We start from the raw sequence: 23851 nt of genomic DNA on the forward strand, positions 1-23851 counted from the left end.
TGTGGCACCCCACTGGTCACAGGCCTCCAGTCTGAAAAACAACCCTCCACCACCACCCTCTGTCTTCCATCTTTCAGCCAGTTCTGTATCCAAATGGCGACTTCTCCCTGTATTCCATGAGATCTAACCTTGCTAACCAGTCTCCCATGGGGAACCTTGTCAAATGCCTGACTGAAGTCCATATAGATCACATCTACTGCACTGCTTTCATCAATCCTCTTTGTTTCATCTTAAAATAACTCAATCAAGTTTGTGAGACATGATTTCCCATGCATAACGCCATGTTGACTATTCCTAATCCGTCCTTGCCTTTCCAAATACATATGCATCCTGTCCCTCAGGAATCCCTCCAACCACTTGCCCACCAACGACGTCAGGCTCACTGGTCTATAGTTCCCTGGCTTGTCCTTACCACCTTTCTTAAACAGTGGCACCACGTTAGCCAACCTCCAGTCTTTCAGCACTTCACCTGTGTCTATCGATGATACAAATATTGCAGCCAGAGGCCTCCCAATCATTCCCCTAGCTTCCCACAGAGTTCTAGGATACACCTGATCAGGTCCTGGGGGTTTATCCACTTTTATGCATTTCAAGACATCCAGCACTTCCTCCTCTGTAATATGGACATTTTTCAAGATGTCACCATCTATTTCCCTACAGTCTATATCTTGCATATCCTTTTCCACAGTAAATACTAATGTAAAATACTTATTTAGTAATCTGCCCCATCTCTTGCGGCTCCACACAAAGGACACCTTGCTGGTCTTTGAGGGGCTCTATTCTCTCCCGAGTTGCCCTTTTGTCCTTAATGTATTTGGAAAAACCCTTTGGATTCTCCTTAATTCTATTTGCCAAAGCTATCTCATGTCCCCGTTTTGCCCTCCTGATTTCTCTCTTAAGTCTGCTCCTACTGCTTTTATACTCTTCTAAGGATTCACTTGATCTATCCTGTCTATACTTGACATTTGCTTCCTTCTTTTTCTGAACCAAACCCTCAATCTCTTTAGTCATCCAGCATTCCCTATACCTACCAGCCTTTCCTTTCACCCTGACAGGAATATGCTTTCTCTGGACTCTCGTTGTCTCATTTCTGAAGGCTTCCCATTTTCCAGCCATCCCTTTACCTGTGAACATCTGTGCCCAATCAGCTTTTGAAAGTTCTTGCCTAATACCATCAAAATTGACCTTTCTCCAATTTAGAACTTCACCTTTTAGATCTGGTATATCCTTTTCCATCACTATTTTAAATCTAATAGAATTATGGTCACTGGCCCCAACGTGCTCCCCCACTGAACACCTCAGTCACCTTCTAGATAGTTACAGCTCATTTACATTATAGTTTTGACTTAGCAACTTTTTTTTAATTTAGTGATTTTAGACGAGCACATTAACAAAAGTACTGTTGTTCAAGTTTTTCTGACAGTGCTTTATTTGATACAATATTGCAAATTTAGTAAGTTATAGACTGGAAAGGAAATCATTCAGACTTTAGCAATGTTGCGTGCTTGGCTCAAATTGTATTTGACTGTAATTTCAATGTGAGACATTCTAAATTCAGGGAATCCCAATCACTGTGAGGGATATTAAACTCAAGTCTTCTGTTTGAAATGGCTGCATTCATGAGACCAGGTCGTCTGAAGTCGGAGAGAAATAGCAGTCAGCACTGGTTAACTTAGAAAGTGAAAGAAATACCATGCACAATTATATGTGAAACCTTAGCTTTCTTCTTCGAGTTACAAAATTTTTATCATTTCTTTTTTCTGGATGTTTACTCAAAACAGTAATTTATATTGTCTTTGTTCACATTTCTAAATTAGGATCACAAAATCATTAATAATATTTGGCCTTAATGCTGTTGTAAATGATTTAGATTTAACAATTGTTCTCCCATCCATTTAGAGAAAAATGGTGCCGATGTGAGTGTGCTGGCATTCCCAAGTGGGTATTCTTGGTGAAGAAGGAAATGAGTTAGTGCTTCTGATGTGGATAGACTGCTGGAGCATCGTGATTATAGAATCATCTCTTTCCTTTTTCAGTTTTGCAATCTACTCCCGATGCTGCAACATCCTCCAACTGCTCAGTCTGGCATAGTCACAATAGGCATTTTTTGTGACATGAATGTTAGCAACCACAGATCAGCCTAAGCTTGGATGTTAGCCAGGTCATTCTGTATGATGATCTGGGATGCCTCATAACTGAAGAGGCAGTGAATGGATGTAAACACCAGAATTAGAAGTAAATAATTTCCTGACATTATTACAAAGAGAAAATTGTTACTGTTATGAAGCATATAAGATATTAACTCAAATCTTCCAGTGGGAAGGTGGTCTTTGCTGCAGTGTAGTCTGAAATTGTCTGTCGGGACGGTGCAGAAGTCTCAGTGCAGTTATCTCTGTGAAAGTAGTACAAAAAGTTCAAACTAATGAATAGTTATCCGACACGCACACGCACTCACTCAGAACTTTGGAGCTTCCATCTTCTTTAACGTAAGCTGGGCGAAGTTTGAGGGATTAAACATGTTTTAACTGTGGCTGACAATGCAACTGACACACACAATCTTGATTACCGCCCGGATACAACCCAGCCTTAACTTACAACCAGTACCTCCAACTACCAGACCCACCTACTCTCTTCCCACCCACACAGCGAACTTCAAGCCATGAGACTTCATGGGGACCTGAGTCAGTGTTGACGACTGCCAGAGCAACTCCCTCCTGACTGTATACCACTGTTCCACCACCTCTTCTGGATCTGTCCTGCCGGTTGGACAGGACATACCCAGGGATGGTGATGGTGGTGTCTGGAACATTGTCTGTGAGTAATGATTCCGTGAGTATGACAATGTCAGGCTGTTGCTTGACTAGTCTGTGAGACAGCTCTCCCAATTTTGGCACTAGCCCCCAGTTGTTAGTGAGGAGGATTTTGCAGGGTCAACTGGGCTGATTCTGCCATTGTCTTTTCTGGAGCCTAGGTTGATGCCAGGTGATTCGTCCAGTTCCATTTTTGTGAGACTTTGGCGCAGTTCATACCACTGAATGGCTGCTAGGCCATTTCAGAGGTCAGTTGAAAGTCAACCACATTACTGTAGGTCTGGAGTCACATATAGGCCAGACGAGGTAAGGATGGCACATTTCCTTCCCTGAAAGACAGTCGTGAACCAAATGGGTTTTTCTAACAATCGACAATTGCTTCATGGTCATCATTAGTCCCTTAATTCCATTTTTTAAAATTGAATTCAAATTCCATCATCTGCTATGGCGGGATTCAAACTTGTGTCCCCAGAATATTATTTTGGTCTCTGGATTGATAGCCTAGCGATAATACCACTAGGCCAAAGCTTTCTCATAGAATTATAGAACAGAATTCCTACAGTGCAGCAGCAGACCATTTGGCCCATCAAGTCTATACCGACCCTAAAGGGCATCCCACCAGCACCACCCCCCACCGTATCCCATAAGCCCATATTTGCCTTGGCAAGTCCACCTAAACAGAACATCCCTGAACACTACAGACAGTTTAGCGCAGCCAATCCACCGAAACTGCACGTCATTGGGAGGAAACCGGAGCACATGGTGGAAACCCATGCAGACACAGGGAGAACGTGCAATCTCCACACAGACAGTCACCCAAATCTGGATTTGAATCTGGCTCCCTGGCAATGTGAGGCAGCAATGGTAACCCATGACACACTATGCTTCCCACGAGATTGGCAGGAGATCAACTTATCTACAATACAAGAATGTCCACAAGAGTCCTCTGAAGATAATCGGCTGATTGGAGTCACTGGAAACAAGCAGCTGAAACAACATGGAGAAAGTTGTGGACAAAAAAAACAACAGATGGTGGAAGAGAGAGCCAAACAAAAGAAAGAAACACCAATTAATCCCAGGCCAACAGGCCTCATCTGTGCCAATTGCAGAAGAGATTGCTATTTACAAATTGGCCTCTTCAGCCATAACAGACTGTCTTGAAGTAGAATATACTCCAGGCAGAGTCCATCATCTCCTGGTATGGCCAGATATCCATACAATGGGACTTGGATAACATCTACCTTAGACTGCTTTGTTACAGGTAGCATTGATGCCACCAAGTACCAAATAACGATTATGTTGGACCACAGAAAATTCACTTATTTCCTCTTGTCCTTCAGTGGAACTGCTGTTACCAAGTTTCGTGCCAGCAATATTATGTTTAGTCCACAAGGGTTCTCCACCCTCGAATGTTCAAGTTAGGAATGAATTTGAATGCTCAATATTCAGGGTAGATGAAGTCCTAACAATACTTAAAATGCTCAAAACTATCCAAATGGACTAATGGGATGAAAATGTTGATGCTTTAGAAAGGAAACCATTAATTAATGTTCTTATCCTTTGATAAGCTGTCTAGTCAAAGCAGCAACATTTTATCCAGCGTTGTTTTATTTAGTGTGAAGTAAAATGAGTGTTTTATATGTTTCAATATCCTTCATGTTAGAGCTTGGATTTTGAACTCAGCTTGTAAGATTTGAAGTGTGTCTGTGTATGAAATGGGTTTAATGATTAACATATAAGGTTTTCAGAAGGAATGGTTTATTTAAAACAAAAATGGGATATATAATTCTGGGAATCTTGGAGGCTATTGGGAATTTGTTTCCATTAAGACAGCTTTGAACCTTTCAAACAAAGTAAACAATGGGGCTTCAGTTAGAAGGATATAGAATTGTAAGGTTTTTTGGCTTATGGAAAATACCAAAAGCCTAGAAGTATCTTTCGGCTTAGAAGTTGCAGATGTCATGGTTGAAGCTGGATGTGCAAAACGGTTTTCTTTCCTGAAGAAATTAGTATGATTAAAACTGTTGAGCCTCACTGCACTAGTGTGCTGGAAGTGAAACCCTATTATTCCCAGAACTGTCACAAAAGTTAATGATTTTCTAATAGTTCACTAAAATTTCCCAATGTACCTGTTTTTTAGATGCAGGTTGACAGAAAACATGGGCGATATTTCTATACTTAACAAAAATGACTGTTTATTACAAAAAAAAATCCTGGCTACAGATAAACAATTATGAGCAGTCAACCTTGAGCCCTACAACTCCCCTCTATATACACGCACATGCAGACAGACACAAAAATGCAGACAGACACAGGGAAAAATGGAGAAGGCAGTTTATTGGTCCTTGTCCACAGAATAAACTGAGATAATCCTTTTGTCAGGACCTACTGCTTGTTGAATTTCCATCTCCATGTACTTTCACTTACCTACAGGAAGCATAATGTATTGGTTAAGAGCCACAGCCAACAACAAATTGATCAGAAAACAGACTGGCTTTCTTCAGACATGAGCTGCTTCTTACTGTGGACAAAAGGGCAGCCCCTTCTGTTTTAGAGAATGGGTGGCCTCTGAACCAACATTCTTACAAGCTGTTTACCTCAGAGCTGTTTACCTCACACAGTGCCAGGTATCAGGAGTTTGTAACCAATAATTGGTCACCATTCCATTGATCAATCAGCTACTTATTGCCAGCCAAATTTCCCTTTTAACGCATCTCCTAGTTCCAACTCCAGTAGTAACCTCCTCTAAAACTTGAATAAACAGTGGTGTAAATAGCACTTCCAATAAGTGTCATGTAACTGATTTTTAAAGTGCAATATTCCTTTCCACAATCCTTTTTTTTTCAAAATAGTCTATTTCAATCAAAAGTGAAAAAGGTGTTGTCTTTGTAAAACTTTTGAGATAGTTTACCACCTTGTTAGGAGTTTAGTTTGAAAGTTCCAGATTGATATTTAGTTAAAACCCTAAAGGTGTTATTTGAGGCTGAGAAAATCTAAACTCAGTTTAATGAAGACTCATTAAGGCTATCAGTTTCACAATACTAGGAATTGCAGTACTAATTAGGTTAAACATTATCATCGTCAGCAGTCACTCGCTGATGATTTTGATTGTCCACTTAGGAAATTCTATGTCATTGGTCATGGGTTCTGTGTCTCCTTGCCCAATCCTAGAGCCATATCTCTGACCACCGATTTGGCAGGTGTTTCCAGGAGGTTGAAGTGGTTCTTTGCCTCAAGATTGCAAATATGCCTTTCTCCAGCTCCTTTTTTTTCCATACTTCCTCTTGCTGATGGGTGTTCTCAAACAATTGTATCCCTGCATAGACGAGTTTCCTCCAAGTCAGTTTCTTTGGAATGAGAGTCTCCCATGCATTGATATCTCTGTTGCATTTCTTGAGTGAAGCCTTCATGGAATCTTTGAAACACTTCTTTTGTCTTCCTTTCATTTGACTGACTTTCATTTGACGGCCTTTCTTGAGCTGGGTGCAGAAGAATTGCTTTGGTTGTCAGAACTCAGGTATCCTAAGCACATGTGTAGGGGGTAGTGTAATTTTTAAACGGTTAGCTGCATTTTAGTCTTTTCTACCTTATAGTAAACACAAGCAGATACTCGAAACTGTTGCTGGACCTCCCCCATGTTTTTATGAATGAAACAATTGTAACAGCTTTCCTCGATAGTTGAGAGACCGCCCTTAACCACAGTTGTACAACATCATCCATATAAGGAAAGAACGGGGAACTCGAACACTGATTGGCCAAGTGAGTAACAAAATAATCGCAGGCACCAGAACCCAAATAAGGAAAACAGTGGGGAACCCTAGCACTCATTGGTCAAGACAGCAGTAGGAGACCCAGCCCACATATACGTGTATATAATGTGTGGAGATTACTATACGTGTGTGTGTACCTGCGGGAACTGCACCCGACTTTGCAAAGTTGAATGAAAAAGTTTTGGACAGACTCCTCCATGTCTTTGTTCCTGGGAAGGGAAATAAAAGTGCCGGAGATGGGGCCGGACAGCCGCCTATCTCGCACACATGGAGAGCCCAGCAAAGTTAATTTTGGCTGGTTATGGCCATGATCCTGGTGTTGTCTGCTTCAAGGGCGCTGATGTTTGTATATCTGTCGTCCCAGCTGATGTGGAGAATCCTACTCAATTAGCATAGATAGTATTCTTCCAGGCTTTTGAGGTGGTCCAGGTTTCATGGCCATATGGAATAGTTGGAAGGATAACTGCCATATGCACAAGAATCTTGACATCAGCATGGATGTCACCCCATCAAAGACTCTCATCGTTAGGCGTCCAACAGCGACGCTTGCATAGCAGATACGATGTTGAATCTCCACATCGATGTCAACTTTAGCTGCAAAGCAGCTTCTCAGGCAGGCAAAATGTGCTATGTTTGGAAAGATATCTCCAATGATCTCGATAGCGGGATACATCAGAACTTGACCTGGGACTGGTGGGTAGAGGGCTTGAGTCTTCGTGAGCTCCACGCTGAGACCAGTGTTCGGTATGCTTCCGCAAAGGCATTAAGCTAAACTTGAAAGTTGTTTTCTGAGAGGGAGGAGATGACATTGTTATCCATTTACTGAAGTTTCACAAGTGAGGTTAGTGCTGTTTTCTTCCTGAATGTCAACAGGTTGAGATTGAAAAGTTTTCTGTCTGTTTTGTAGACAATGTCCACACCAATAGGAAGTTTATTCTTAATAAAATGATGAATGGTGACGAAGATGGAGAAAAGGGTGGGTGATGACACTATAGATACTAAATGCTACAGACTTAGTGGTGTCTAGGAAAGGGAATTCTCTCTGGGTTTTAGTGCTGTAAAGGAGTGTTAAATGTAAATAGTTTGGTTTATGCAATTTTATCTTCATTTACTTTGTATAATAACCTTCTGTTTTATTGCAAAAATCAAAGCTGAGGCATTGCATGCTTTTGATTCTGTCGAAGGCCACTTTGTTAAAACCAAAGAAAAACAAAACATGATCAATCAAGCCAGATTTCAGTCTAAGATCTGACTTGTCCAATAATAACATCAACTGCAATCATAACATGAGATAGTTGTTAAATAATCACAAAATTCTTTCAGTAATACAACAATAATACATTAAGAATGTATTTTGGTAAACTTGTTTCTGCTGAAGCAAGTTTTCCATTAAAATGTTTTAATCCTTCCATGTGGGCTGACTTGGGTATTGAATTTCTTTTTACAGCTGGTTCCTATCAAAAAACATTGATTTTAAAAAAAAGTTATACATTGCAGATTAGTAAAAGAGTACAGTCAAATCGAGAACTGAGTCAGCGAATGTGTTTTGTTCATGTGCACTTTATTTTTACAAAAGTTCAGAATCTAGAGCAAAACACCAGACTAGGAGTAGGCACCTGACATGTAGAAGCCTGAACACACACGGAGAGAGTTTTGGGTTTATGACAACTGTTCTATAATTAAGCAAAAGTGGGAAGGAGTGTGTATTTGTCAGAATTCGCAGAGTTGTGCTGGGGTTTTGTAATACTAGAAAAGTGTTCTTGGCACCACTGTGGAGGCTCAATGTACTAAATATTCCAATAAGCGCTTGAACCAGTCAAGAAAAGTCAAACCTAGCGAGTCACTAGTAAAGTTGTAAAAGGTAAAGTTGCTACAGTCCTGTGGGCTATGTGACTGCTCTCTCATTAGAAAGAAATGACTGGTGGTGGTTTAGCCTGAGGGTCACCACACCGCAGATGAGGGGAGAGATGGAGAAGGAGAGTCCTTCATGGTAACCTCAACTGGTGCAGGAAGTTGTGGTAAAGTTGTACCAGACATATGGAAGCTAAAATTTAACTCTACCAATATTGATCCAGAAGACATTAAGATTCAGCTATGTAATATTGGAGAAATTGCATTGAAGGTGTTGCCGTAGACTTGAGAGTTGTACTTGTGTGTAAACCTGGCATACATTTCACTCTCTCCTATCCTCCTTGGATATGGAAATAGAAGAAGCTTTATTGTCACATTTTCTCAAATAAGTACAGTGAAAATGGAGGGTGGTGCCACTATTTTAATAAATGGAGGAGGATAAACCTGGTAGCTACACACTGGTCAACCTAACATCTCAAATAAAAGCAAAATACTGTGGATGCTGGAAGTCTGAGACAGACACAGAAAATGCTGGAGAAACTCAGCAGCTCTGGCTGGAAACCAGATGCAGCCATATCTGCTGAGTTTCTCCCGCATTTTCTTTTTTTTGTTGCAACTTAACCTGAAACTGTTAATGAAAATAATCAAGAGCAAAATTAATTGTCATTTGGAAAGAGCAGCAACTTCGAGGAGAGTCAGCAAACATTTGTTAAAGGCAAATGGTGTTTGACAAATTGGATTGGTCTCCGTTATCAGGTGGTGGAGAGGGTTGGAAAAGTAGTGTAACTGAACTTCCGAAAGGTAAAATCCCTCAAAATAGACTTTCGAACAAAATTAAAGTCCATGTGCTTAAAGAGACATTGACAGCATGGAAACAAAATTGGCTAAGGAGCACAAAGCAGAGTAATGGTAAATGAGTGTTTTTCAGTTTGAAAGGATATATACACTGATGTTTTCCAGGGTCAGCTTTCAGTGTCACTTCTCTTCTTGATGTATATTAATAACTTTGACTTGAATATACAGCTGGAGAAAGTGAGATCTGCAGATGCTGGAGATCAGAGCTGGAAATGTGTTGCTGGAAAAGCGCAGCAGGTCAGGCAGCATCCAGGGAACAGGAGAATCAACGTTTCGGGCATAAGCCCTTCTTCGGGCATAAGCCCTTTCCTGAAGAAGGACTTATGCCCGAAACGTCGATTCTCCTGTTCCCTGGATGCTGCCTGACCTGCTGCGCTTTTCCAGCAACACATTTCCAGCTTTGAATATACAGCTCACAACTTCAACATTTGGTGATTCAAAACTCTAAAACTACGGTAACAATGGGATGGATTAATACAGCCTGAGGACGGATATGGGTAGATAAAATGGGCAGATGAACAGAAGATTAAATATAACACAGAAGTGTAAACTGATATACGTCTTGCTGGACTGAATGAGGAGGGTCAATATAAGATAAATAAATAGAAAGGGTGCAGGAACTGAGAGGCCTGGGGGTGTGCAGACACAAATCTTTGAAAATAGCAGGGCAAATTATGCTTTAAAAAAGGCTTGGGTACCTTGACATTATTAATAGAAGAATGGAGTACAAATGCTCAGGAGTTATGTTAAGTCCTTAGCAACACTGATTTGGCCTTAACTAGAGTATTATGTTTAATACTGAGACCAAACTTTAAGAAAGGTGCAGAAGAGAATTATGTAACTAGGACCAGGGAGAAAGGCATGAGTTTTGTGGAGATGAGAGAAATTGGGACTGTTATTGCAATAGATGTTGAAAGGGTGATTCGATGATGGGTTCAAAGTCACAAATGGTTTTGTTAAAGTAAACGTAGAAACTATTTCTAGAGGAAGTGGAGTAACCATTGAATGCAGAGTTAATCTCACCAGGAGCAATGCTAGTCTACATGCCTAATGACCACACAGGAAAGTAGATGGAGTTGAATGAATAGCTCGATAGAAGAGCCAATAGATGTGAAGAGCCACCTTCTTTATACGTGAGTTACCATTCTGTGTGTTCAATGCTGACCTTCTGTTTTTAGAAATTGTTATCAAGGTGTAATACATAATTCCTAAAAGAAGGTCAAGGACAAAGCAGTGAGTCACATCAAAGGTGACTGTTTAGGCATGGTTAAAAATCACACAACACCAGGTTATAGTCCAACAGGTTTAATTGGAAGTACACTAGCTTTCGGAGCGACGCTCCTTCATCAGGTGATTGTCACCTGATGAAGGAGCGTCGCTCCGAAAGCTAGTGTACTTCCAATTAAACCTGTTGGACTATAACCTGGTGTTGTGTGATTTTTAACTTTGTACACCCCAGTCCAACACCGGCATCTCCAAATCATGTTTAGGCATGAATGGTGAAGTGTTCATAGATTAAGTGGTTGCATTGTGAGAAATAAAATTATAGCCAAGACTTTATCATAGAGCAAAACCAATAAAGAAGAATTGAATGACAATACCTAAAGCAGTAAAGAGGTAAACTTTAAAAATCCTGGTTTAACACAAGATGATAGGAATAATCCAGGCCGGAGCACACAATGTGGTGTGTTTTCAACAGAAATGGTAGGAAAAAAGATAGCAGAGTTAGTTGCTTGTATAATCATTCTTCTTGATCTATCATAACTGCGCACATACATGTTGCAGCTTTAACCAAGTATATTTCAATATATCTGCTGTAGAACAGTTTATCTTTATCATGATTTCAGCATCCATTCTATAGCCTGAATTTCTTTTAGATTCAATAGTTAGTCAAATTATGTAGTCAGAGGAAACCAAGGCAAAAGTGATCGAAGATTGTTCCCTTTGAAGGAATGAGGAAGGTGCATAGTGTATGTCGATTTTTGTCGGCTCTTCAAAGAAGTTGTTATATCCAGATGATAGTTTCAGTGAGAGGGGAGGGGAAGGCAGATTTTTGTTTTAATGTTCTCCAGATTTGGGTCATGGCTGTACTATCTTTGTTGTCCATTTTTGACCACTTTAAGAATAATGAATTTTCATCTTTGAATCACTCAACTCCTTGTGCTGCTGGTGATCCCACAGTGTTGTAGTAGCAAGTTCAGAATCTGTATTCAGCAGTGTTTGTTGGAGAAAATTAAAATATCATGTCTTAAATAGATTTCATGACGAAAACCTACAATAACTTTTCAAACTACACACTTGGACTGACAAGTTTTTTTTTAAATAATAAATTAAAATAGTGACTTGTTACAATGATACTTCAACAATAAAAAACATATTTATTTCAATTAATTGTCAAATGCGGAGTAAAGTTGGAAGTATTAACTACTCTTGTTTTAACCAGTTCTTTATCCACACATTACCTTCAAGCACTCCATAACCCTTTTAAATATGTACAAATCAAGTTTAAGTAATTGCTCCAGATTGGTGGAGCAGTACTAATTCTCATGTTGTGAAAATATAGAAAATTGTCAAAAATTATTAAAATAATAATTACAACTGACCCTTTCCAGCAATGGTCAACTTTTCTCCATGGCAATGCCAGTGATATTCAAATACCGGACATAAATTAGTAAATGTCTGATTTCAGTTTTTCCAGTAAGTGCCATCTCTCTTAATTTTACTCAGGGAATGCAGCTGTCCCTTACATATGAGCTTCATAGAATCATAAAATCCCTACAGTGTGGAAGCAAGCCAGTTGGCCCATCGAGTCCACACTGAAGAGAAACCCACCCTCTACATTGGGGAGACAGGACGCCTTCTTGCGGATCGTTTCAGAGAACATCTTTGGTTCACACGCACCAATCAACTCTACCGCCCAGTGGCTGAATACTTCAATTTTCACCCCCTCCCCACTCCGCCAAGGAAATACAGGTCTGGGCCTCCTCCACTGCCAAACCGTTACCACCCGACGTCTCGAGGAAAAACGTCTCATATCCCTGCAACCACACGGCATAAATGTGGATTTCAACAGCTTCCTCATTTCCCCTCCCCCTACATTATTCTAGTACTCAGCACCACCCTCCGGACCTCCATCACTCCCCCCGTGACCTAGCACCCTCTCCCTTACATTCATCCACCTATCGTTTTCTCAGCTACCTTCCTCCCCCATCCCCCTCCCATTTATCTCTCAGCCCTAGCCCACAAGCCTCATTCCTGATGAAGGGCTTATGCCTGAAATGTCGATGCTCCTGCTCCTCGGGTGCTGCCTGACATGCTGTGCTTTCCCAGCAACGCACTCTTGATTTTGTTCCCCAGATCCCTTGATTTCAGAAATCTGCAGACAGACTGAAGCTGAGGGGATGGATACTAGTGAAGCTGACTGATTTGTGGACCAGGGTCCAATTATCAATGACAAAGGTCCTCAGCCTTTCATAACAAGATGCTTGATTATCAGGTGGCTGAACAGCTCAGGCTAAGAGCAAGACAAAGAGGAAGTAACAATTCTCCTGCAGCCAAAATGCGCGCTTTCAGGTCTCTTCAGTGAAGCTTTAGATCTGAAGAGAAGCTAACTGGTCGACATCAGCAAAGAAAACCTGAGGAGGACCAGCGTATTTTGCCTTTAACTGATGCTACAAGTTGTGACTTTGAACTGAATAAGCCAGAGACCCTTTCACAAATGAACCAGCCACCAGTCGGAAGCATTTGGAAAAAAGAAATGTTGAATAGAAACTCTGGTATCAGCAAGAACCAACCCAATAGAGCTTCCATGCAGACAGGATTATTTTCCCAGTTTTTCCTCTACCCATGTGACTTATTCCTCTGTGTGCAAGGGTTATTAAGAGTTTTAATTTGTAGTGTTTACTTATTTTAATTTCATAGTTAACTTGCAGCTAGAATATAATGACCAGTAAAATATATATAGAGTGATTTCTGTTAAGTACAGTACAGAGACCTGGTCTGTGCTTTCTAGCACCCTGAATCTGAAAACCAGAAACAGAAATTGCTGGAGAAACTCAGACTTCTGGTCCCAAAGCATTAACCCTGCTTTCTCTCAATTGATGCTGCTAGGACTGCTGAGTTCTCCAGTAATTTAAGTTCTTTGATGTACTTTAGATCTGAAAAATCGGATAGTTTGGCGGTCTTGTATATTTCTTTAAAAAAAAACTAATTTTTGCGGAGACTCTGAGAATAAAGGGGTCAGGTATAGCGCAATCTAAATGAAGGTCGAGGCCTTTCGAATTATTACAGTTTCTTTTATTACAAGCTGCTGGTCTCTTCTTAGTTGATTTTTTTGTTCAATGACGTAATTGCATTCAGGGTGGTTAGAAACTACATCCAGCAGTGTTTTCTGATCCTTATTTTTTCTAATTTCTTCTCACATTGATTCTACTCCCTAATCTTCTGTGCCTGAATCCTTCCTAACCACTGAACTTGTGGAATTGTTCGAATAAATACTCCAAGCGTGTGTTGGCTTGCATCTAGAATGCCTCGTGACCTTTCAGACAACAGTGGAACAAACATTTTACCGGATTGTGGGTTACACTAAATAAAAAACAGATGTTTCAAAGTGCAAATGGTTTAGCCAAGAGTGTGACACACTAAATCAAGTAGTCTCAAGCAGAAATACCAATTAACAGTCCCTTCTGATAAATGTCAATGCAAGGTGGATTTAGCCTAAAGCTTCTCAATTAACCTTACCTATTGATTTACTGCTTATTTACCATTGGATGTCTCCATGGCCTTGAGGCAGGCTCTTTAGTTCAAACGAGGCATTCAGATATACACTTGCAAAATTAACTGGAGGAAATATAAGTGTATCTTGTAACAAACTCCATGCTCCAACTTACACAGGATATTTAAACTTTATCTATCGGTATATTGCCAAAATAACTTTTACTCTGGCATAATTTCCATCAATCCTGAGTGCACAATGTAAAAGGAAACAATCTAATGACATGAAATATTATCTTTGATTCATTGTTCAATTTTTGAATTGCAATAATATTACATTTATGTTACTATAGTCAAAAATTAATTTGAGACTCCAAATCAAGCTTATATAGTCTAAACATTGACTTGATGACATGTACACTCATGATGACGTTTCAAAAACACCGATTCAAAGTATAATTGAAATATTTTTCTGAACATGCAAGTGATGGATACGAAATTCTGTAACTTGCTCAACTGTGTTCACTGCAGTCCGCAAGATAACTTTGTGTAGTAAAAAAGGTCACAAAGGCACACATAACAATAGCTGTGGCTGAAAATTCATAGGCCTAATTTGTGGGGAATACTGTGATCGAGCTTTTTATCACTTAAAAAGCAAGCTGCAGACAACTAATAGCTGTTCCCAAGCACTCACTGGACGGATGTCTAATAAGAGATATCTAAGCATTTTTAATGTGGCATCAGCACATTTAACTCATGGATTGTGTGAATTATCAGAACATTAATTTCCAATATGTCCACCAACATGTTACACAGAAGGAACCTGAATTGCTATCAACACAAACCTGATTCCAGTTAGGTAAAGAATTACAACTAACTAAATCTGCTTGAAATGTTTGCTGATGATTAATTCTTTTGTTCCTTTTCCAGAGAAGACTTTGAGGAAATATTTGATATCATAATCACAAACGCTTTGAAGCCAGGTTTCTTTACTCAAATGCCACAACAAAGACCCTTTCGAACTCTTGGTAAGTTCCGTAATCCTCTGAAATTAATGAAATGTTTTAAATAAATCCATGTCAAGGAAATGACTTGATTGAGTTGCTGCTAATTCAAACCTAGTGTGGAAGGCGGGGAGATTGAGGACTACTGTTGATCATGTTTGTGAACCTTGTCAGGTTTCCCTGCCTCTTTCAATGCAATCTTGATACCAAAAAGTCTACTTGGGGGCTTTATCGAAGGTTTATTGGCTATGTTAATCGAGCTGCATATGTCAGCCACATGTAAGCTAAACCCTGTGACCAGTACAGCTGATGAATGTAAGCTGCTTTCCAACGTGTCTGTGAAATGGAATGCCACAAATACCAATAAAGCTGAACAACAGGCTCCGAAATCAACAGCTGCAGTTTATCAGACTCTGAGGCGAGCAGTTCCAGTGTATTATGGAGCAATTTTTTTTAAATTTGCTTTTATTCTGATAAGTTAATGACTGTCCATTCATTTACATAAAATATTACTTGGTCATTATGTATCTTAGATGAAGGACATTATATTACACATGGAAAGTCGAATGTTAGACAATATTAGTTTGTTGAGTTTTGCAATTTCTTTTTATTGTTGATTTACTTTGTTCCCACCAAGCCTAAAATCCTGTCATTTCCATGCAGGAGGGGAAGCTATTTTTAGTCCGATCAGGAGATAGCTTATGAAATACGAAGAAACCTTAACATGTCCCTACTTTTGCTGCTGACTTTTCCTTAGTGCAACTCAAACTCTTTCATATTGTGACTCCATTTCAAGGTGATCCTTTCATGAGAAGTTGGAGAGTGAGGGCTTGTCAGAGCAGGAGCATAGATGTTGCAACTTGGTTCGAGTTCCCAAATAAACATTACTGCTTTGGCTCTTGCGACCTTTAGCTCTCAAAATCACTCGAGGTCCCTACCCCATTTTTGGAAACTTCTGCTTTACTCATCACTGTAGGCTTCCTTCCATAATGGGATATTTGGTCATTTTGACATTGTTCTTTTTATCAAGGCTGCACTCTGATTTTATAGAAATTGCTAGTTCATCAATGTCTCAGTAAGATCAACGTTAGGTCAGGTAGCAGGTATTTTACATGCTTTATCTCAAAGGTACCCTCTGTACTGTGCAGTAACTTGATCTTATTGTTCAGGGTGATTCTCAGAAGGACTAGACCTCTGATAATCATGCAGATTCTTTCCTAACCTCCTTTGTAATACTTCACCATTTGGACAGTTTGACATTAAAATGTGAGATTTTTTTTCCCCTCAGTGCTCCTTGTGGTATCTTTGTCCTGAACTTATTGAAACTCTGTTCCTTTCTTGGCATCCAGTACATAGCAAGATTATTCCCAGCTTTGATTTTTTTTTTCAGTTTTGTCCTATGTAAAGACAGATTTTACATGACTTCTCATGGTCAGAATATTTGGGTCAGGGATAAGATGCACGTGTTCAGGCTGAATCCACAGGAGCTCAAAACTGTCAAGGAAACCTCTGTTCTAAGGGTCCTACCATTCAGTGAACTGTTTTCAATTCAAATTATGAGGCAAAATATGAACTTTCTCTTCAATTAACCTCAAAATCTTTTAATAGTCAAGCAAATTATTTGCCTTGTATCAACATTTGTAAGTATCAATGTTCACACCAAATGACCAGCACACTGTGGAAAGTAAGGGATGAAATTAAGAGACGTCTTGCAGAAATATTTGCATCGTCCATAATTACGGTTGAGGTGCCTGATGACTGGAGGGTGGCTAATGTTGTATCTTTGTTTAAGAAACATTGTAAGGAGAAACCGGGGAACTATAGACCTGTGAGTCTGAATTTGGTTATGGGCAAATTGTTGGAGGTGATTATAAAAGATAGGACTTATGGACATTTAGAGAGACAAAAATTGATTAGGGATAGTCAGCATGATTTTGTGCAAGGAAAATCATGTATCAGAAACTTGATTGATTTTTTTGAGGAAGTTATCAAAATGATTGATGGCAGAGCAGTAGACGTTGTTTATTTGGATTTTAGTAAAGCCTTTGACAAGGTTCCACATGGTAGAGTAATTAGTAAAATTAGGTCACATGGGATTCCGAGGGTGCTTGCCAATTGGATACATAATTGGTTTACTGGCAGAAGACAGAGTGTAATGGTGGAGGGTTGCTTTTGGGACTGGAGGCTTGTGACCAGCAGTGTTCCAGAGGAATTGGTTCTGGGCCCTCTTTAGTTTGACATTAATATAAGGATGAGAATATAGAAGGTATGGTTAATAAGTTTAAAGACGACACCAAAATAGGTGACATAGTAGAAGAAGGTTTTCTAAGATTACAAATGGATCTTGATCAAATGGGTCAATTGGCTAAAAAAATTGGCAGGTGGGCTTCAATCTGGATAAATGTGAGGAACTGCATTTTGGTGCAATATTCAAGGGTAGAGCATATACAATTAATGGTACGGCCTTGGGTAGTGTTGTAGAACAGAAGGACTGAGGGTTGCAGATACATAATCCTTTGAAGTTTGCGTCACATACAGACAGGGCGATTAAAAAGGCGTTTGACACGCTTGCCTTCATTGCTCAGTTCTTTGAGTATGGGAGTTGGGAAGTTGTGTTGAGGTTGTACAGGATATTGGTGAAGCCTCTTCTCGAGTACTGCATCCAGTTTTGGTTGCCCAGTTATAGGAAGGATATTATCAAGCTGAAGAGGGTTCAGTCGAGATTTACCAAAATGTTGCCAGGTATGAAAGGTTTGAGTTATAATGAAAGGCTGGATAAGCTAGAACTTTTTTCACTGGAGTCTAAGAGGTTGAGAGGCAACGTGATTAAGGTTTATAAAATAATGAGAGGTATAGATAGAGTTAATGGTAGTTATCTTTTCCCTAGGATGGGGAATTTCAAGGAGGGGGCGCGGTGCACGTTTTAGAGGAGAGAGATTTTAAAAAGACCCTACAGGCAACTTCTTTACACAGAGGGCAGTTTGCGAGTGGATTGAATTTCCTGAAGAAGTGGTGGATGTGGGTACAATTACAATGTTTAAAAGACATTCGGATACATACATGAACATGAAAGGTTTGGATGGATATGGGCCAGGAGCTGGCAGATGGGACTAGTTTAGTTTGGGATTATACTCGTCATGAACTGGTTGGCCCGAAGGGTCTGTTTCCATGCTGTATGATTCTGTTGGTATATAGCCTTCAATCCATAATTTAGATTCAAAGATTCAGTCACAATTTTGGAGTTCTTGAATCTGATATTCTGTTACTTTAAATACCAGCTTTTTTGATGAGACATTTCTTATAGTCTGTACTGAATCTTTTACTGTCCTCCTATCTCCCTAAAGCCTGTTCACCATCTTGAAGGCACTGATTAGGAGTATAATGAAATACTCTTCTTTTGCCCAGATGAGTGTAGCTCTTGCAACATTGACGAAGTTGAATATCATCCACACAACATCCCACTTCATTGTCATCCCACCCACCATCTGCAACAGTGACTCCTTTCAACACTGACACAAAGTAGCAGCAGTATGTCCCATCCACAAAATGCACTGTGGTAATTCACCAAGCCTCCACCTTCAGCACTTTCCAAACCTGTGACCTCTACTACCAAGAAAGACAAGGTTAAAAATCACACAACAACAGGTTATAGTTCAACAGGTTTGTTTGGAAGTACTAGCTTTTGGAGTGCTGCTCCTTCATCAGGTAGCTTAATAGCCATCAAATATATCGTTTCAGTAGCATAACACTGTGATTTTTTGCTATAAATTCTGTGTCTTATGATCCTGCTCCACAGCTACCTGACAAAGGAGCAATGCTGCAAAAGCTAGTATGTCCAAATAAACCTGTTGGACTATCAGGCATGGGAATATCCCACTTGCAAAATTCCCTCATTGTCAAACATCATCCTGACTTGGAAGTACATTGCCATTCCTTTTTTGTCACTGAGTTAGAATCCTGAGCTCCCTTCCTATCAGCACTGTAGGTTTCTCCAAGCTGCAAGGACAGCAACAGTTCAAGAAGGTAGTTCACTACTAGCTTCTCCAGTGTGATCAGGCGTTAACATTCAATATAGGCCTAGCCACCAATGGCCACAAGCCATGAGCATTTGTTTTAAATCTGCTATCTGCTAAAACTCTGCACAAATCAAAGGTAGAACCATACTCAGCATGAAGCTACTAAAATATCATAAATGTTGACATGGTCTTTTTTTTGTATCAATAATTAGTTATTTTTAACATTAAAAAAAAGAACTCAGCAGTTTTCAAAATAAGAATAGCCAATTCTCCTCTGCTTTGAAAAATAAGAAAGATATGACTTATTATCACCCCGAAAAGTAAGCTATTTTTCTACTTTAGAATTTTTTTAAAGATAAATAGGTTCCAAAATTTAAAACATGGACAACATCATGGCATAGAATTATAATCTCACTGTGGATAAACTATCGAGGGTGAAAGCACTTTGAAATTTGGAAAAAGTGAGGACTGCAGATGCTGGAGATCAGAGTCAAGAGTGGGGTGCTGTCCAAAGCACAGCAGGTCAGGCAGCATCCAAGGAGGAGCAGAATCGACATTTTGGGCATAAGCGCTTCATCAGGAATGAGGCTTGTGGGCCAAGGGGGCTGAGAGATAAATGGGAGGGGGATGGGGCTGGGGGGAAGGTAGCTGGGAATGTGATAGATAGATGAAGGTGATAGGTCAGAGAAAAGGGTGGAGCAGATAGATGGAAAGGAAGATGGACAGGTAGGACAGTTCAAGAGGGTGGTGCTGAGTTGGAAGGTTGGATCTGGAATAAGGTGGGAGGAGGGGAAATGAGGAAACTGGTGAAATCCACATTGATCCCATGTGGGTGAAGAATCCCAAGGCAGAAGATGAGGTGTTCTTCCTCCAGGCAGTGGGTTGTAAGGGTTTGGCGATGGAGGAGGTACTGCATGTCCTTGGGAGAGTGGGAGGAGGAATTAAAAGTGTTCAGCTTCGGGGCGATGAGGTTGCTTCATGCATGTGTCCCAGAGATGTTCTCTGAATTGTTCAGCAAGTAGGCGTCCTGTCTCCCCAATACAGAGGAGACCACAACGGGAGCAACTGATGCAGTAAATGACACGTGTGGAAGGTCAGGTACATCTCTGATGGATGTGGAAGGCTCCTTTGGGGTCTTAGACAGAAGTGAGGGGTGAGGACCAGTTCAGCCAAACGAATGTGTGGGTCAGTGGAGGGGTACTGGTGGGCACTTTGGTTAAGGAAGAAACGGAGAGCTTGGAGGCCTTCGTCATGGCAGATAGAGGTGTATAGGGTCTGGATGTCCTAGTGAAGATGAGGCGTTGGGGGCTGGGGAAACGAAAGTCATGAAGGAAGTGGAGGGCGTGGGTGGTGTCCCAAACGTAGATGGGGAGTTCATAGACTGGGGGGAAAGGATGGTGTCAAGGTATGTGGAGATGGGTTTGGTGGGGCAGGAGGAGGCTGAGACGATAGGTCGGCCAGTACAGTCAGGTTTGTGAATTTTGGGAAAGGGGTAGAACCGGGTGGTGCAGGGTTCCCTGACTATGAGGTTGGAAGCTGTAGGTGGGAGATCTCCTGAGGTAACGACGTTGTGTGTACTCTGGGAGATAATGGTTTGGTGATGGGAGGTGAGGTCATGGTCACAGGGGCAGTAGCAGGAGGTGTCCGCGAGTTAACGCCTGACTTCAACGGTGTAGAGGTTGGTGCGCCAAACTATCACTGCACCCCCGCTTATCTACTGGCTTGATAGTGAGTTTGGGGTTGGAGCGGAGGGAGTGGAGGATTTTGCGTTGTGAGGCTACGAGTTTGGAGTGGGCGGGTGAGGTGGACAGCCAGCAACAGTTGGAAATGAAGAGGTCAAGGGCAGTTAACAGGCCAGCATGGTGTGTCCATGGAGTGTTTTGGAGGCAGGAGAAGGGGTTATCGAAGGGTGGCGGGAGTCATGCTGGAAAAAGTAAGTCTGGAGTCTCATTCCCCCCCCCAGACCTTAAGTTCACCTGAAGTTTCTTGGTCACCGTCCCCCCCCCTTCCCGGACCTCTCCATCTCCATTAACAGTGTCCAACTCAACACGGACATCTTCTACAAACCCACCGACTCCCACAGCCACATGGACTACACTCCTCTCACCCTGTCTCCTGTAAAAACACTATCCCTGTTTCTCAAATCCTCCGCCTCCGCATTTACTCCCAGGAAGACCAATTTAACCAAAGAACACACTAGATGGCCTCCTTCTTCAAAGACCGCAATTTCCCCTCCCAAGTGTTCGATGATGCCCTCCACGCATGTCTCCACTTCTTGCACCTCAGCCCTCGAACCCCACCCCTCGAATCACAACAAGGACACAATCCCCACAGTCCTCACCTTCCACCTCACCAACCTCTGGATGCATCATCCTCCACCATTTCCGCCACCTACAAACAGACCCCACCACCAGTGATATATTTCCCTCCCCATTATTATCTGCATTCCATAAAGACCATTCCTTCCATGACTCTCTTGTCAGGTCCATACCTCCCACCAACCCACCCTCCCGTCCCAGCACCAGCACTGCAAGAATTACAAAACCAGCGCTCACACCTCCCCCCTCACCTCTGTCCAAGGCCCCAAAAGAGTCTTCCACATCAGTCAGAGATGTACGTGCACTTCCACACACATCATTTACTGTATCCATTGCTCCCGATGCAGTCCCCTCTAGATTGGCGAGACAGGGCGCCTACTTGCAGAATGCTTCAGAGAACATCTCGAGGACACATACACGAAGCAACCCTACCGCCCTGTGGCCGAACACTTTAACTCCCCCTCCCATTCCCCCAAGGACATGGAGGTCCTGGACCTCCTCAATCACCAAATCCTTATCATCCGCCATCAGGAGGAAGAATGCCTCATCTTCAACCTTGGGACCCTCCAACCACATGGGATCAATGCGGACTTCTCCCAGCCCCACCCTCCTCCCATTTGTCTTTCAGCCCCCTTGGTCCACAAGCCTCATTCCTGATGAAGGGCTTATTTCCGAAATGTCAATTCTCCTGCTCCTCAGATGCTGCCTTACTGACTGTGCTTCTCCAGCACTTTGAAGTTGATGAGAGGTGGTTCAATCTGCAGTATGCAATCAAATTTAATATTGACATTTGTGTGAGTACAGTACTCTCAATATGTTTTTAGTCAAATCTCTACTCATTTAAATAGTATGGAACAAATCTTTGATCCTGAAATGTTGCAAATAATGGTCTATAGTTGTTTCAAATTTTTTAGACTGATCCAAAATCCCAGTTTGAAATAATTAATGAATATTTCAAAAATCTGTGGTAACCAACCTGGCTTCTTGCTGAACCATTGTTCTTTTTGGATTGACAGCAATTTTCATAAAAAGCATTCTGAGGTGTGTGGATGTTATTAGCAAGGACTGAACTTGTTGCCCATCCTAAATTGCCCTTGAGAAAATGGGTTGTTCTGCCTTCTTGAACCACTGTAGTTCATGTAAGCAAAGCAAAGACTTGCAGATGCTGGCAATCTGAAACAAAAGCAGAAATTGCTAGAGAGTCTGAATAGGTTGATGTAATGTAGATAGACCCACAGCACTGTTAGTAATGGTGGTCCAGGAATTTGACCCTGCAGTTGTGATGCAATGGTGATGTATCTCTGATACAGGAAGTGTTTTCTACTACGAAGCTGGAAATATTAGATATGTCTTGATGCTATCCTATTTCTAAAGTATGAAGTGACAGTCATCGAGTATAGTCAAGACTGAGATTGATAGATTTCGACATTTGAGAAACATCCAGGGATATAGGCACATTGTGTTAAAGTAGAAGATCAGCCATGATTTCATTGAATTAACGAACAGAATCAAAGGGCTGAATGGCCTACTGCTGTTCCTTTTTATTATTAGGGGAACTAAAATTCCGACTTAAAAGTATACCAAGAAACCGAGGATATAAATTCAAAATGCACAATTCAAATTGTTATATTAGATCATGGAGACATTGGCTTACTAATTCCTGAATCTGTCTGTGGTTCTGATTTTAATGAGTGAATGGTTCTTTATAGAATCATTGAATCATACAGCAAACTGTTCAGTCAAACCAGTCCATGCTGAACATAATCTCAAACTAAACTAGTCCCACCTGCCTGCTTTTGGCCCATATCCCTCCAAAACTTTCCTACACGTGTATTTAATGTTACTTTTTGTAAAAAAAGTGCCATCTTATATAAAGGTTATTTGTTGCAAATTTTTTCATAGGAAAGGATGCTGGTTTTGAAAACAGTATTACTCAGTGAGTTTCTGTAAACAGCAGCAAAACTTGCCAATGAAAAGCTAACTTTTATTCCAAATTAACAGATCCATGAAAGGCTGTCAAAGGAAATTGTTTTTAAAATGAAAATTGTTTAAATTAGTATATAGAATTTTTGTTGTGGTTCTGTTCGCCAAGCTGGGAATTTGTGTTGCAGACGTTTCGTCCCCTGTCTAGGTAACATTCTCAGTGCTTGGGAGCCTCCTGTGAAGCGTTCCTGTGATCTTTCCTCCGGCATTTGTAGTGGTTTGAATCTGCCGCTTCCGGTTGTCAGTTCCAGCTGTCCGTTGCAGTGGCCGGTATATTGGGTCCAGGTCGATGTGCTTATTGATTGAATCTGTGGATGAGTGCCATGCCTCTAGGAATTCCCTGGCTGTTCTCTGTTTGGCTTGTCCTATAATGGTAGTGTTGTCCCAGTCGAATTCATGTTGCTTGTCATCTGCGTGTGTGGCTACCAAGGATAGCTGGTTGTGTCGTTTCGTGGCTAGTTGGTGTTCATGGATACAGATCGTTAGCTGTCTTCCTATTTGTCCTAAGTAGTGTTTTGTGCAGTCCTTGCA

General features: G+C 41.0%; 1 protein-coding gene across 1 annotated transcript in view; it reads left to right on the top strand.

Moving 5' to 3' along the window:
* nt5dc1 (5'-nucleotidase domain containing 1) overlaps window positions 1-23851 on the top strand; it is a 575653-nt gene that overhangs the window by 433401 nt on the left and 118401 nt on the right. The window contains exon 8 of the mRNA XM_043675150.1: window positions 14930-15027. Within this exon, the coding sequence (XP_043531085.1) occupies window positions 14930-15027 (98 nt within the window). The remainder of the gene's footprint in view (window positions 1-14929; window positions 15028-23851) is intronic.

Source organism: Chiloscyllium plagiosum, chromosome 3, assembly GCF_004010195.1.
Source record: "Chiloscyllium plagiosum isolate BGI_BamShark_2017 chromosome 3, ASM401019v2, whole genome shotgun sequence".
Taxonomy (NCBI): Eukaryota; Metazoa; Chordata; class Chondrichthyes; order Orectolobiformes; family Hemiscylliidae; genus Chiloscyllium; species Chiloscyllium plagiosum.